We start from the raw sequence: 16,649 nt of genomic DNA, 5'->3' as shown, positions 1-16,649 counted from the left end.
AGTTTTATAAACCGTCATATAAAATTCCCTTTTGCATAATTACTTGAGGCTATATTTGAAGAAAGTCAACAAATGACGCAAAGCAAATGTGGTATTTCGTCACCAAATACAAAGACTAAATGAGTTCGTCAAATCACCTTTCTTTGAAGTCGAAGTTCTTTCACTGCGCTTAATACTAAGACAATCATTATTCTGTACAAAACTGGCCAGCACGTATTTTGCGGCTGTTCATCTTCATACAACAAACGTAAGACTGAATTCAAGACACGAAAAATACGCAAAGAGATCTAGAACTTATATGTTAACAACACATCATTAATATGAGAGATTGGAAGAATAGTTCATTTGAGCAAATTTTATATTGCACACCGAACAAGAATGCTACATGCAGCATAGATTTTTGAAATGTTTAAAAAAAATTCTTTTCCTGTGCTACGAGTAAGCTGTCAATAATTTCTTGAAAATCGCGGTCCGTGTAATTAGAATGATAATTAATGATTACGAAATTACCAAATTACCAAATGATAATTACCAAATCATAATTAGAATGAAATATAATTAGAGTCCGGAATGATCAGACGACTGCGAGAAGTGTGGAACAAGTTGATAATAAAGTGATACGATTTATGATATTTATTAATGAACATCTGTTTTGAATTAACTCATAGTAAGCTGTGACCTCACTCTCAGGCGCGTGTGTTTTCCAGTGAAGTATACACGCTTTTCTTCGAGAGTAATCAGCGCGTTTTAAAGAAATGGTATTTTCCATTATGCAACCAACAACAACACTGAGGTTTGTATAAACTCTGTCAGTTATTTCAGCTTATGTTTGCAATCGAAGTAGAATTATCCCTTCCTACTAGACTTGATACATTGTTTAACAGTCATAATTCATCAAAGGTTCTCATCAACAAAGCACTCCCACAACAAACATGCTGTACATAAAAGCTTGGTTTCTTTCTAATGAAACAAGTGATTAAAACTGCGCACCATAATCCAACCTACATTCTCGCTCAACGTCAAAGTAGACTGACCTCACATGACCATACTCATTGGTGAGGGTCACGAAAGCTAAGGATTTATCTTATCATTGGTGAAGCTTTTTACACTTCAGGTGTAGGCCTAAAGTGTGAACCTTTTAAAAAGAAAAACTGCAACAACAGCGAAGAAATAAACACGGTGCTTGGTCAAACCTTTCACCAAATATATTTCATATTACATACAATTTTAATATACAGACGGCACGAAGCCACACCATGCCAGTGTACCAGGCTATAGCACACGAAGTAAATGAAAGCATATTTTATTACAAGAAGATCGTTTACCATTACAACGACACCATTGCTAACAGTCTTAAGTGTTTGAGGTTTTATGGACAACCACAAAGATAAGCGGTAGAACTGATAACACGTTTAGACGCAGCTTGGTGGGTTGCTGCTCCACCTTCCAGTATTCTGACAAACTATCGTGGCTGGTCCCATCATATTATACCCAGCTTCGCATGAATACGTGATGCTGTCACCAGCCACATAAGGAAACTTGATCGAGCCCACAATAGTCCGAACAGGAACAACAACATTACTGCACGAGAGCTTTATACCTGTGAAACACAACATTAAACTTTGTCAGTTATTCCAGCTTATGTTTGCAATCGTAATAAAACTATTTCTTCCTACCACACTTGATACATTGTTTAACAACCATTCGTTTGTAACTATCTTTACTCTGTTACAAATACAACAATTTTAATGCTGTTTCACTTTGATTAATCGCTGAAGATACAACGAGCACGACAAGTGCTTGAAAAAACCTGATATCCATAATTTTCTGAGTCGATTCTTCTTGTTTAACTTGGGAGAAATCACTTAATGGAATGGAAAAACATGCATTTAAAAATAATGTCGCCAAAGTGAGTGAAAGCGGTGAGATCTTCAAATGTTAATGCTTAACCAGAAACAAAGTAAAACGCACAAGAACAAGACTTGTCACATCTGTCCCATTCATCGTCATAATTAAAGTTTGTGCATTAGTGTTGAAGAAAGTTGACGAAATCGCCAAAACATTTTAGTGAAGACTCTTACTACTGATTTTGAATTATTCCGACGTTTTCACCAAAAATACTTTGGGAAAGTTCCTTGAAAGATAACTACATAAATGCGCTTAAATGTAAATCTCGACGCAGCCAATCTTACGCAAGCAAATTGGAGCTATGTATAGTTATGTATATATGCTATTACGTAAATCTAACACATATTGCGTCATTTCTGGTGTCAAATGTGAACAAAATTCAAACCAAAAAGAAGTTTGCTGACAAGGTATTGAAGATTTGAAAAAAGCGCAGTTTCATTCGTTAATAAATAATAAATAATATATATGACTTAACTGAAATTTCACAATCGGATTAATTAGTTTGATATACTGTAAATTTCCAACAAAATGGGACTTGATGCGAAACGTATTAGAGAAAAACAGATCAGTTAAAACGTTGTGCCTTAAAATTTACTTCACAACCCAGTTTTATTGAAAATAAGAGTTGGTTTTATGAAAATATGGTTGTTTCAACGTTTGACTTTATCTGGCATAGATACGTAAATTACATCTTAAGTTGGTTTTAAGTTTTGTGGTTGCCTTTTCGTTGGCTTGAGCTGTACTTAATTGTTGTTTGTATTCACATTTGTTATTGTTATAGAGCAATTCGCAAAACTCATGTTTTTACCGACAAACTGCACATTTTTCAAGCAAAAACCTTGAACTATGGATTTCTATACTAACGCTCTCGTAGAAATTGAAACCAGAATAACGATCACCTTGGCAGCCTGTTGCTGGTAAACAAGAAAATATTGCAACGTAAAATTTCAAGACTCAAATATATTTATCGCTTGTTTCAAACACGGAATCAGTGAATTTAGTTCAAATATTGCCCGGATATACAATTATTTTATTTTGTCAAGCAAACTGTTCCTTTTGTATGAGCACATTATCTATTCTACAGTAACCCGCTTTGTCTGCAGCATTCGCGTTATTTGAGCAAGTGCAGCGCATTGAATTACTCAAGCCACTTCTATTTTCAAAAGGGTAAAATCCCGAGTGACGTCATCCAGGGTTTCAAACATCAAAATTTTATAAATTTCGCAATTTTACCAATTCCGTAGTTTTCGTAAAACTGTTCCGAGGAATATTAGTAGTTTGAAGTCTTGTTTGGGAGAATGGTTGCGAAAATGAGATTGTATTGTTCAACACCGTTTAAAAGCAATTCATAAAACTGTTTCAACATGATCTTGCTCCCAACTTACTTGTGCAAGTAGGTGGAGGATCAGACCAACGACCACTTGACGTGCAGCGTGATTCAGCCGATCCTGACAACTCGTAGCCACGATCACAAGTGTAAGTGACTCGGTCGCCATAAACCCATTGACTTTTATTAGGGTTAGCTGTAGAATGTTCTGGAACATGTCGGTGTACACATCGTCGTACTGAAACAACAACGTGCATATTATGAGTCTTACGTGCTCTTTCAGAGTGTTGGTAATAACTCACAGTAATTGTGAAACGGTAATTCTGTAAAGCTGTATTTCTGCAGAATTAATTCTGTTACAATGAAGTGCTATATTAGAAGGTAGAAATGGACAATTCTTAATAGTCACTTTTTCTGTGTATAGTTTGAGGATGTGTTTACAATGAGATGAAACTTCTCTATATCTGAGTAACTTTACGTCTTAGTACAAATGTGACAATGGAATGGTAATAAGATGACAAAAATACAATAAATTGCTCACTGTGGCAATATGGTAAAGTATTTGACCAACTTCCACTAACTAGACAGGTTGATGAGGGATTTCCCCTAAAGTCGTACCGAAGAGCGCAAGTGTAACTTAGAACATCATCTACCACCCATCGTGACTTGAATGAACTCGGTCTGGCGTGTGCAGGTGTGGTTCGACGTGGACAGGTTATTTCTGGAAAAGTGTTTAATTGGATATGATTGATACAAGTATGACATTTTAAATATCTTTTTCCTTTTATATGTTCATTCATCATCCCTTCAATACATATTTCATTTCCAAAATATCCACCGTCGCAACGTGGTGGTGGAGAAGTGAACGTTCGATCTTCTTCGCAAGTTGCCCTAGAGTTACCAACCAATCGATACTTTCGACCACAAGAGTATGTTATGATGTTATCCAATGCCACTCTGCTAAAGCTTGGAGGTTCAACAGAACCGAAGCTTGGAGTCCTGGGTACGACGCATTCTATCTCTGTTTACAATAATGAAATTGTTTTAACAGAAAACGCCTACACGTGTAAACGTTCGATTTGCATGTATTAACCATAAGAACGATATACATAAGTACAACACTTTTAACTTACTTATTTCACAATTACCTCCTTCGTACCCTCGCAGACAATAACATTTGTAAGCATCGATTCTATTCAAACAAGTTCCTCCGTTCCTGCATGGACGTGGTTGGCATTCGTCAACTTAATGTAATAAGGAAATGTATTAGTCGAAATACAGCAGGGTAGGAAAACGTTTCATAAGATTTTTTTGCCAATTTCAACTTTTTAATCCGTTGTTAAACTTTAGTTACCACTTGTGCAAGTAGGTGGAGGATCAGACCAACGACCACTTGACGTGCAGCGTGATTCAGCCGATCCTGACAACTCGTAGCCACGATCACATGTGTAAGTGACTCGGTCGCCATAAACCCATTGACTTTTGTTAGGGTTAGTAGTAGAATGTTCTGGAGAATCTCGGTGTACACATCGTTGTACTGAAACAACAACGTGCATATTATGAGTTTTACGTGCTATTCCAGAGTGTTGGTAATAAATCACAGTAATTGTGAAACGGTAATTCTGTAAAGTTGTATTTCTGCATATTTAATTCTGTTAAAATGCTGTGCTATATTAAAAGGTAGAAATGGTAATTCTTAATAATCACTTTTTCTCCAAATAGTGTGACAATGTGTTTACAATGAGATGAATCTTCTCTATATCTAAGTAGTAACTTTACGTCTTAGTACAAATGTGACAATAGAATAATAACAAGATGACAAAAATGCAATAAATTGCTCACTGCGGCAATTGGGTAATTCATTTGACCAGCCTCCGCTAACTAGACAGGTTGATGAGGGATTTCCCCTCAATTCATATCCAACATCGCAAGTGTAATTTAGAACTTCATCTACCACCCATCGCGACTTGTATGAGCTTGGTGTAGCGTGTGCAGGTGTGGTTCGACGTGGACAGGTTATTTCTGGAAAAGTGTTTAATTGGATGTGATTGATAAAAGCACAACATTTTAAACATCTTTTTCCTTTTAAATGTTCATTCATCATCCCTTCAATACATATTTCATTTCCAAAATACCCACCGTCGCAACGTGGTGGTGGGGAAGTGAACGTTCGGTCTTCTTTGCAAGTTGCCCTAGAGTTACCGACCAGTCGATACTTTCGACCACAAGAGTATGTTATGATGTTATCCAATGCCACTCTGCTATACCTTGGAGGTTCAACAGAACCGAAGCTTGGAGCTCTGGGTACGACGCATTCTAACTCTGTTTACAATAATGAAATTGTTTTAACAGAAAACTAACACCATTGTTTTAACCCCTTCTTACCATTGTTGCGTTTTCATTTCGAAATTTAATTTTAAAAATCTCCTAATTTTGCAGATATTGTAATACCATTGATTATTATAAACTAAATGCGTCATAATCGCATTACAAGGCACGTTAGTAACGACGTTTATGAAAATTAGCAATTATTATCAATCCATCGTTTATTACCATTATCGGGTGGACAATCTTGTTTGAGTTTTACTGGAATGCTTTTAACGAGGATTAAATGATAGCGAGCATTTACCAGGCAAATAGCAGTTCGGAGGATCGTTATTCCAACTTCCAGATGTTTGACAAATTGACCTAATTGCACCCTCCAAAATAAATCCGTCGTTGCATGAATATGTAATTTTCTCATCGAAAATATATCTTTCCTTTCTGGGGATTGACTCGCCGAAGTCGGGGTCAGAGCGCTCACAGGTGATTTCTGCAAAAACGCAATTTATTTTGCGGATAAGCCGTAACATAAATCGTAGAGCCCTAGAAAAGTAGGTGACTTGATTAGCAAGGTATACTGTATGTAAGGACTGCAGTAAAGTTGAGTATTACGTTGGCAAGTCGGTACAGGGTGCGACCACGTCCCATCTTCAGTGCATGACAAAGTTCTGGCTCCATTTAAGCGATAACCTCTACTACATCCATATGTTATAGTATCTTCATACACCCAAGACATTTTGTTTGCTGGTCTTATTATGTCGACGTTACGTGGTGGTGTGGGATGCTCGCATGATCTTACTGTAAAGTAAACACAATAAAATTCTAATAAGTTAAAGCTTCAACATGTTGTTCACACAGCACTAAATTAAATACGTTTCAGCATCGTTTAAAAGCAATTCATAAAACTTTTTCAACATGATCTTGCTACCGACTTACTTGTGCAAGTAGGTGGAGGATCAGACCAACGACCACTTGACGTGCAACGTGATTCAGCCGATCCTGACAACTCGTAGCCACGATCACAAGTGTACGTGACTCGGTCGCCATAAACCCATTGACTTTTGTTAGGGTTAGCTGTAGAATGTTCTGGAACGTCTCGGTGTACACATCGTCGTACTGAAATATCAACGTGCACATTATGAGTGTTACGTTCTATTTCAGAGTGTTGGTAATAACTCACAGTGATTGTGAAACGGTAATTCTGTAAAGATTTATTTTTGCAGAATTAATTGTGTTACAATGAAGTGCTATATTAGAAGGTAGAAATGGACAATTCTTGATAGTCACTTTTTCTTTGTATAGTTTGAGAATGTGTTTACAATGAGATGAAACTTCTCTATATCTGAGTAACTTTACGTCTTAGTACAAATGCGACAATAGAATAATAATAAGATGACAAAAATACAATAAATTGCTCACTGTGGCAATATGGTAAAGTATTTGACCAACTTCCACTAACTAGACAGGTTGATGAAGGATTTCCCCTAAAGTCATACCGAAGAGCGCAAGTGTAACTTAGAACTTCATCTACCAGCCATCGCGACTTGAATGAACTTGGTCTGGCGTGTGCAGGTGTGGTTCGATGTGGACAGGTTATTTCTGGAAAATTGTTTAATTGGATGCGATTGATACAAGTGTGACATTTTAAAAGTCTTATTTCTTTTATCATCCCATCATTACACATTTTATCTTAACAATACCTACCTTGGCAACGTGGTGGTGAGGAAGCGAATGTTCGATCTTCTTTGCAAGTTGCCCTAGAGGTACCAACCAGTCGATATCTTCGACCACAAGAGTATGTTATGATCTCATCCAATGCCACTCTGCTAAAGCTTGGAGGTTCAACAGAACCGAAGCTTGGAGCTCTAGGTACGACGCATTCTATCTCTGTTTACAATAAAGAAATTGTTTTAACAGAAAGGTAAGTAACCTACAAGTATAAATCACGTATATACTATCTTACTTATCGGTTCATCAAGAACAAGAGAAGCCCCTGACTTAGTTATTATGTGCAGCAACTGGCTATTGCTTTGTTAGAACCGTTAATAAAATGTTAGTTGAACACATTCTTGTCATGAAAATTAACCAAGCATATGTTTTTATGTGTTTTTACAGTAAATACAATAAAAGACTTAAAACGTTAAACAATGAAATTCAAAACAATAATTTCGTAAATTAATCTTTTGTAAAACAATGCACGGTATTTACATTTAAAAATCGTAACAAAATAAACTAACTTTCTAATGCAAGCGTATATAGATGTTTTATTGAACAAATTGATAAAGCATTTGATTATGTTGTAGAAATGAATGGAATTTGGAAGCTTCTACAACTTAAAGTAGAAGTTAATATCATGCAAACATAACTCATATATTTAGTTTTACATTATATACCATCCATCGCGATATAAATGGACATGGTATATATTCCTTGTCAGGTTTGGTTCAATTTGGGAAAGTTCCTTGAATAGTAACTACATAAATGCGCTTGAATGTAAATCTCGACAAAGCCAATCTTACCCAAGCAAGTTGGTGCTGTTCCGGTCCATTTCTTGTCGGATCTACATGTCCTGGTTCTTGTTCCTTTGAGAATGAATCCCTCATTGCAAGTGTAATAAACTGTATTGCCATAAGTTCTGTTGCCTTCGATTGTCCCATTGCTGAGTGTATCCAAATCATCACAAACAGCTTCTAATTAAGAAACAAATAAATGGTTATTGTAAAGCCGAAAACGTGTAAAAAACTGGACCAAGATTGCTTAGAATTTGCCAATAAAAAGTTTCGATTATTTGAAAACATAATGAATGTCCCATTATAGGTTTTCTACTACAGTACAACTATTTTGCTTTAACCAAACTGTTACTTGGATTAATACAAGACATTCCACAAACGTCATCACAAACACATCTCTTCAGTGCTCCTCTACAATCTGCATCATCCTCACAAGATTTCTTACAAGTTCTTCCTTTCTCCACTTGGCAAGGATCAACATGACAAAACGAATCAGGATGAACTAATTTCAGTAAATATTTAAAGTAATTATTGCAAACGTTTGTTTTTATTTGGTAAATTACAATTTTTCGACTAATGGGAACAGAACCTGATTTTGTTTGTTGTTGTATTTCAGTCACCCAGGACATTAGGAGAGCTACGCTTGTGTAGTAGCCTGGAAATTGGTGTTTTATGCTGTTTTCTGTGTATGTTGATCCACATCCCCAACCCCAGCTCACAATTCCAATTTGCATCCAACATCCCTTGCCAATAACATTCTCTTTGAACTGTAAATAAAATTGAAACGTAATAAATATCATGTAAACTTGCATTTATTTTAGATAATCCTCCTTAAATTTTAATAAAAAACTCATAACAACTTAAGATTTGCTGTAATTGAGCTTCAGCAAATCTCTGTTTCAGCTTCGCCCACCTCTCGTACAAGTGGTCCGCCGCTGTCTCCTTTACATGCATCAGTTATAATACCAGGGTTTCCCCCAATTCCACAAATCATTTGGTCAGTAAACGTAATTCCTTCGGGTAAACCTTTTTTTCTCATTTGGGCAATACTTCGATTGCACCTGAAAATTCATGAAATAAATCTAACACTTCGTAAACCTTTTTATGTTTAAAAATATCTAAGAGCACAGCAGCTTCAAATTTTTTCATAATTTACCTATTGACAGTGACAGTGACAATGAGAGTGACAGTGACAATGACAGTCGCAGTCGAAGTCGTAGTCATAGTCATAGTTATAATTAAAGTCATAATTTTATTTCTTTTGTAAAAAGCTCTACAAGCCATCTCATTTTTCATATTTATTCCAATCATTCGAATCAAGCTTCTGAGAACTGAAATCTACTTTGGAGTCACCTTTCATCGTTATGAAGTCGAATTAGTGCTTGGGTTAAAAATTTCGAAGCTTTAAATTTAAAATCCGAGGTATGACGAATCCTTTTTTCACCAAAACCTGTAACGACTGTTAGAACAGACTTTCTTTCAAGTTCTCCTTTTTCGATCAACCAGTCGCCTAAAACAAGTTTAAGCATCAATTCACGGACAAAATCATTTAAAAAAATATATTTTCTGTAATTGTACATGACCTACCTTCAGTTTTGCATTTATCACTTTCTGAAATCTTTCTCCCAAACAACGTCCTTTCATTTCTCTCCAAATATTCACTGACGCAATTTCTATCCATGCATGGCAAGCACACTGGTCTCACAAATGACGTATAATTCACCCAACCTGCATTTCCAGTTTGCTGCCAGTACAAGCCAAGTTGCTTCAATTCTCTGCCTACAAGAATCTGTAGCAACATATCGATTTTGTTCGTCAGTGTTTTCAGAAAAAAGTTGATTTCAAACATACAAGATATATCTCCTGTTTTGAAACACTTTTCAGTTGCAACATATTCTGGTTTCATCAAACTTCTAATGCTATTTGATTAAACAAAAATTACCAAAGCTATGTCGTAATCAAATGTGTTGATGGAAAAGTTTTCGTGCTCATAAATCTTCTTTGCTCGAAAAACTTGTACATGTGAAGAAAGCTGAGATTGATCGCTTTCCGGTAACTGTCGAATTCCTTTGAAACAATTGTTACACAACAAACTTAATCAACGCTTTTGTTTTTTACAAAACAATCTTTCAATGAGATTCAACCAACCAAACGTAAGCAAGATATTGTGCGCCCAATCTCTTGGTCTTGCCATGCCATGAAAGATATGAGCAGCTGTGAGAACCCATCGATGGTTGATTAAAGACCCACCGCCTCTAACACGGCGATATGTCTACAAACGGTACATCTTTTAGGTAAACTCGTAATTTTAGCTTAATGTTAAAGCTATATATGTAAATATTCAAGCTTACGTTTGAAATTCTTGCCCGATTTTCGGCTATTAGAACTTGCCAAGGCCAAGCAGCCAAATTTGCTTTTGTTCCTTTTACAACTCTGCCAATACTTGCTCTTTTCTTCACATTTCCAATATCTCCAGATGTTCCGCATTGACAAAAGTCTGTAGAAACATTTTGTTAGTCTTGCTCCAATCATATTTCATATTTCATTGGTTTTCAACTAAGTTTAAACTTTAACTGCGATGGTTGAATTGATTGTGACTATAACAAAAGTAGACATTGGTTTGAAAAAAATTATATTAGTCCATGTTTTAATTTAATATGATGATTTTTAATTTGTTTCGAAATTTAAACAACATGTTGAACTTTTGTAATTTAAAAATATTTCAGTAGAACTGAGTAATAACCTTTACAATTGAACTGCTAACTTAGAACTAACCTTGGCTATTAAAAGTATCGGGTACTTCAGTGGAAGTTGGATTGACCAAAAGCAAATGTCTGGGATAAGTTAGGGATTGGAGTTCGTCATAGGTGGCACTCTCATGAACATTTGATCCAAATGCTATTACGTAGATCTAAAACATATTGCGTCATTCTGGTGTCAAATGTGAACAAAACTCAAACCAAACAGAAGTTAGATAAATCCTGAAATCCAAAACATGAAATATCGAAACATTTATGTTTAAGTGTTGACTTTTATAGCGCTCCTGAAAATTACATCATATTATTTATGAAATTAAAAGTTTGTAGATGAAATCCACACAAATGTACGTTTGGCAAATTTTTTGACAATCCATCTATAAAATCTTGCATTACGATTTTTGGGGAAATCAGTCCTTGAAAATGTTGACCTTAAAAAATGAAAAACAATCCGTAATTAAATTCTTGGGTATAACTGAGTTGATGACGCACATATACTCCTTTTACCATTGATAAACAAGAAAATATTCCTCATGTTTTCCGAAATGTTTTGTGCGATGCTTAAATAGACTTCCCGTAATTTTCGCAAACCCTCCGCAGTGTTTCTCAATTCACCAACATTTTGCACGAACTTTTCTGCGCCAAATCACGAGTTGATAACATTTTTTATTATTTTAAGCTCATTTTATAAGCAATGCAATTTTTGTTTCAACTTCTCTTTCTCTCTTACCTCTGTCTGCTAAAATACTTCTCAGCGATTGAATTACTTCTTGTGAAGGAACTGAAGCAAACCTCAGGACAACTTTGGATCCTGAAGCAAAAACAATGATGGCGCATTTCAAGTAGTTGTCTCTGCTTGCCTGTAAATTTAAAAATGAATTTGTTTGCACAACTAATTTGATGCTGGTCTATATACAAGATAGAAATTATTTAGGCCTTCTTTAAAAACATGCAAGTGTTTACCAACCTCAATTACAAGATTCTCAGCAAACTTCAGGGAAACTCTAAGAGTTTCATCACTGACATCTTTAGAAATATCAATAACAAAGATTGTTTCATGCAATATTGTTGATGTTGATGATAATGAATGACCCAGGCTGTGGCTGTGGACAAGATCTTCAGTTGTTTCCAGATTTCCTTGAAGTCGACGTAAAGAAACTGAATTGCTGGCAGGGTATCGAGGGTCTGAAAAAAAGCGCAGTTTCATGCGTTAAGAAAATGAAACTTTTCTGTAGCTTTTGAACTTCGAACACGCACCCATTAGTACGTACTATATTGCGCGCCTTTCTTTGCCAGATTGGGAGACTTAATAATATTATAAATTTTATCTGATGTATAAAGATACAGTTTACACTTTTGCTATTACGATGAGCTCCTTGCGACACCTATGCATTTCGGAGCACCACCATCGCTCCACTGTAGGAAGTAAAAACATTCTTGTTGTCGATCTCCAATCATCGAGTATCCTTCATCACATTCAAACTCAACCATCGTTCCCACCGTGAAGTTGCTCCTTGTCAAGAGATTACCGTTTATTGGAACTCCAGGATGCGGACATCTTGATTCATCATCTAAATAAAAACCACGACAAATTACAACTACTCTGCTATAATTCTGTCTCAGTATGTACGCCTTTCCTTTTAAGGCATTGGATGAAAACTCCAACAAGGCATATTATAAGTATTTTCCAAGTCAGCAAAAGGTTCATTCACCAATCAAATCACAAATTGCGTTTAATCCACTCCACTGTCCGTCTTCCATGCACGTTTGAACGCTGTCTCCTAGAAACCGTTGCCCTGGAGAACACTGAAACGTCACTTGGTGTCCAACCAAATATGGGTCATGCTGATCCTGCACAATTTCGCCACCCATCGATCGAATAGAAGGCAATGGATCACCACAAGTTGTAGCTATAACGTTTTAGCAAATTGGAATAATTCCAAAACCATGTTTGTGACGTTAAAATCGATAATATTTGTTCCTAGAAAACATTTCAACATGACTTTGGCAAATTACTCACGAGCGCAGTTGATTAATCTTCCACTCCAGGTTCCACCTCCTGTGCATTTCCTCGTTAAATCTCCGGACTGAGGATAAAATCCGACGTCACACCGGTAGTAAGCTCTTCGTTGAAATCCTTCTCCGTCATATTTAATTGAAGCGTGTGTGGATGGTGGGGCTTCCCCGCAATCGATATCTTTGAAAAATAAGATTTGAAATACAAAACTTAGTCAATGAAAGTTACATAAAAATAAAGATAATTGATATTATTATGTGTAAATATATCACCTGGGTTCACGCAAGTCCTACCACAATACCCATCACACATACAACTCATGTCTTCCGTGCACTCTGAACTTGTCACACAATTTGTTCCGCATATCATGAGATTTTGCAAAACTTTTTCTTCGTCAAACCTGCGGCAACTTCCTGACAATAAAGTAACAAGTTTATGTGCAACAATCTTGTTATTTTTGAGATAATAGCAAATGGTTTAGTTATAGCAACATAGCATAAATCGCTTCATAATGACTCGCTTTGAACGACTTTATCTTTGATGTTTATTGACATTCACTTACGAGCACAAACCGCCAATCTAGTCCAACTTTTTCTTCCATGGCATAAGTTAAAATTTTGAGATCCTTCTAAACGGTAACCATGCGCACACTCATACTCAGCCATATCATCATACTGGTAAGGTGGCGACGGTTTCAATACGAGTGATCCATTCGAGAGTCTTCGATAAACGCAAACTCTTGCCATATTTGGTATGACCAATGGTAGACCGCAAAAGTTGTCTATGAATAATGTTAAATATTATGTAAACTTCTGTTTTTATTTTTCAACTACATAACTCCATAACATTGCACGAATACTTGTTTAATTGTTTCAAAGAAAAAATAAAAGAATTCCTTGACCGTAAATACTGTACATGTTAAAATAATTTTGCCTTTCATAACTTTGCTGTAAGCACAAATCATAAATTTTTACATTCCAGCTTTATCAGGAACACATTATAACTTACTCATATTGATGCAAGACGTTCCACATTCATGATCACAGCGACATATTTTTCCATCTTTGCACTGAGCTTGTGATGGACAGGGCTTACGACAAGGTCGTCCTACAGCATCTGCCTTTGTTTGGTTTCGTCTTGGACACTGAGCTGAGACTTTGAAACAAGAATTATTTGTAGCATAATCAAAAATGGCTTCAAAAAACATATAATTTTTTACTAACTTTATTATCTTTGACTAATACAATAACATATGAAATACTCGTTTACTTTGGTAAGTTGTTGAAAGCAAAACGATTACTGCACAAACTTGACAAAACTCGATCTCCATGTTTTCCGAAACTAAATTTTCTTTCTATAACATTAAGGGAATCTTATAAGCGTATGACTGATTGCCTGGAGCAAAAAAAGAAACAACCCAAATGACTAAAGATTTTGCCACAGATTCCTATTTTTAAAATTACATTCATCAATCACCTTGACAGGTCGGTGCTGATCTGTAATTAAGGTGTAACTAAACTGCTAGAACTAAAACATGGCTAAACGGCAATAGCTTTTCTTCAAACGAACCCTGTTGTGATCTATTAATGTTGAAAGCTCATTCAAGACACAAAGGCACTTGTGAAACCAACCATTCGTGCAAAACAAGCCAAGTTGACTGAATTGCGTCGTTCCTAGACGAAGTATATCCGGTAGCTTCCTTCTCCTGACGTCAGTTTGTTTCGAGTCGTTGTTTTTTAAACTGTGCAACGTCGACAACAATTTGTAGTGGTGAGTGGCCTGGAGCTCATGGCTACGAAAACCTTTGGAGTAAACAACATTTGGTTTTACGTCAAGAACCTGAAATTAATTTCACGTTTGTTTTTATGATGCGAAACTTACAATTTGTGACAAACTTCGTTGCTAACATATAACGTTTATTATTGTATTATAGTTGTTTGCATATAAGACTATTTCTGGCAATTTTTCCAGTTTAAGGCTTTTATTCTCTTTAGTTTCGTTCTTTTCTTTCTCTTTCCAGCCATTGTTTTGGGGATATACTGTAGGTCAATATAAATGCTGCTCTGGGTCTTAAAAGTAGATTGTGGTTGATTTCAGTGACCATGAGCGGTGGAACGATTCACCGTTGATGTGAAAACGATCCCGGTGTATGCGGGTATCAAAACTTCCTGCAAACTAGCGTTTGTATTAAGTAGAGTAGTATACGATATATGTACATGAAGCACTATGTAATTGCTACGAACCAATCAATTGTCTCATTTAAAACACTAATTTGTCGTAAGGCAAATAGAGTATATACAGGACATGGACTGACGAACGCGTGAAAACAAAGTTTGTCTCGTAAAAATTCAGGTTTTGATATAGAGAAATAATAGGTTCCACCTCCTGTTCATTTCCTTTTTAAATCTCCGGACTGAAGATAAAATCCGACGTCACACCGGTAGTAACCTCTTCGTTGAAATCCTTCCCCGTCATATTTGATTGAAGCGTGTGTCGATGGTGGGGCTTCCCCGCAATCGATATCTTTGAAAAATAAGATTTGAAATATGACACTTAGTCAATGAAAGTTACATAAAAATAAAGTCGATTGATATTTTTATGTGTAAATATATCACCTGGGTTCACACAAGTCCTACCACAATACCCATCACACACACAACTCATGTCTTCCGTGCACTCTGAACTTGTCACACAATTTGTTCCGCATATCATGAGATTTTGCAAAACTTTTTCTTGGTCAAACCTGCGGCAACTTCCTGAAAACAGAATAACAAGTTTATGTGCAACGACTTTGTTGTATTGGAGATAATAGCAAATGGTTTAGTTACAGCAACATATCATAAAACGCTTCATTGTGACGCGTTTTGAATGACTTTATCTTTGATGTTCATTGACATTCACTTACGAGCACAAACCGCCAATCTAGTCCAACTTTTCCTTCCATGGCATAAGTTGAACTTTTGAGATCCTTCTAAACGGTAACCAGGCAAACACTCATACTCAGCCATATCATCATACTGGTAAGGTGGCGACGGTTTCAATACGAGTGATCCGTTCGAGTGTCTTCGATAAACGCGAACTGACGCCATATTTGGAATCACCAATGGTAGACCGCATAAGTTATCTATAAATAATGTTAAATATTATGTAAACTTCTGTTTTTATTTTTCAACTGTATAACTCCATAAAATTCCAAGAATACTTGTTGAAATATTTGAAAGGAAAAAGAAAAACTTTGCTGACCGTACATACATGATAAGACAATCTTGTCTTCATAACTTTACTGTCAAATCATTTAGTCGTACAATCCAGCTTTATCAGGAACACATTATAACTTACTCATATTGATGCAAGACATTCCACATTCGTGATCACAGCGACATGTTTTTCCATCTTTGCACTGAGCTTGTGATGAACAGGGCTTACGACAAGGTCGTCCTACAGCATCTGCCTTTGTTTGGTTTCGTCTTGGACACTGAGCTGAAACTTTGAAAACATGAACTAATTGTAGCATAATCAAAAATGGTTTCCACAAACGCATAGTTTTTCTAACTTTATTATCTTTGACTAATGCAATAACATATGAAATACTCGTGTACTTTGGTAACTTGTTGAAAGCAAAACGATTACTGCACACACTTGACAAAACTCGATCTCCATGTTTTCTGAAACTAAATTTTCTTTCTTTAACATTGGGAATCTTATAAGCGTATGTCTAATTGCCTGAAGCGATTTAAATAGGCAAACTCGCAGAAAAAATTTATCGCGGTTTTGTTTGAAAACTTTTTGTTGTGGTTTGCGTATTAACG

The 16,649-nt window shown here is 36.0% G+C and overlaps 2 protein-coding genes across 10 annotated transcripts; both read right to left on the bottom strand.

Moving 5' to 3' along the window:
- Window positions 1-1,187: 1,187 nt before the first annotated feature.
- LOC143468462 (sushi, von Willebrand factor type A, EGF and pentraxin domain-containing protein 1-like) lies at window positions 1,188-15,154 on the bottom strand. Of its 6 annotated transcripts, none has more exons than XM_076965694.1 (35): window positions 14,472-15,151; window positions 14,110-14,194; window positions 13,849-13,995; window positions 13,403-13,621; window positions 13,113-13,253; window positions 12,844-13,020; window positions 12,536-12,733; window positions 12,209-12,394; window positions 11,791-12,008; window positions 11,554-11,683; window positions 11,331-11,459; window positions 11,175-11,254; window positions 10,843-10,978; window positions 10,419-10,564; window positions 10,216-10,339; window positions 10,010-10,134; window positions 9,655-9,856; window positions 9,421-9,577; window positions 8,981-9,128; window positions 8,657-8,834; window positions 8,420-8,569; window positions 8,077-8,247; window positions 7,262-7,444; window positions 6,977-7,156; window positions 6,494-6,673; window positions 6,170-6,355; window positions 5,865-6,047; window positions 5,375-5,557; window positions 5,078-5,257; window positions 4,590-4,772; window positions 4,384-4,479; window positions 4,074-4,256; window positions 3,777-3,956; window positions 3,294-3,473; window positions 1,188-1,600 (listed from the first exon to the last, which is right to left on the bottom strand). In XM_076965694.1, exons 1-35 carry the CDS (start codon window positions 14,472-14,474, stop codon window positions 1,413-1,415), a joined length of 5,535 nt encoding a protein of 1,844 aa, XP_076821809.1. In that variant the 5' UTR covers window positions 14,475-15,151; the 3' UTR covers window positions 1,188-1,412. The 6 variants fall into 6 exon arrangements, with proteins under 6 accessions (XP_076821809.1, XP_076821810.1, XP_076821807.1 ...); XM_076965695.1 differs by having other exon boundaries at window positions 4,369-4,479; window positions 14,410-15,149; XM_076965692.1 differs by having other exon boundaries at window positions 4,369-4,479; window positions 14,472-15,149.
- On the bottom strand, window positions 14,472-16,513 carry LOC143468539 (uncharacterized). Of its 4 annotated transcripts, none has more exons than XM_076965840.1 (6): window positions 16,440-16,513; window positions 16,180-16,326; window positions 15,746-15,964; window positions 15,456-15,596; window positions 15,223-15,363; window positions 14,472-15,015 (listed from the first exon to the last, which is right to left on the bottom strand). In XM_076965840.1, exons 1-5 carry the CDS (start codon window positions 16,498-16,500, stop codon window positions 15,230-15,232), a joined length of 702 nt encoding a protein of 233 aa, XP_076821955.1. In that variant the 5' UTR covers window positions 16,501-16,513; the 3' UTR covers window positions 14,472-15,015; window positions 15,223-15,229. The 4 variants fall into 4 exon arrangements, with proteins under 4 accessions (XP_076821955.1, XP_076821954.1, XP_076821956.1 ...); XM_076965839.1 differs by having other exon boundaries at window positions 14,472-15,008; XM_076965841.1 differs by having other exon boundaries at window positions 14,472-14,642.
- Window positions 16,514-16,649: the final 136 nt, after the last annotated feature.

This window comes from Clavelina lepadiformis, chromosome 8 (genome assembly GCF_947623445.1).
Source record: "Clavelina lepadiformis chromosome 8, kaClaLepa1.1, whole genome shotgun sequence".
Lineage (NCBI taxonomy): Eukaryota > Metazoa > Chordata > Ascidiacea > Aplousobranchia > Clavelinidae > Clavelina > Clavelina lepadiformis.
The sequence above is the reverse complement of the archived record's forward strand: the minus strand, read 5'-3'. Positions and strand labels throughout refer to the sequence as shown.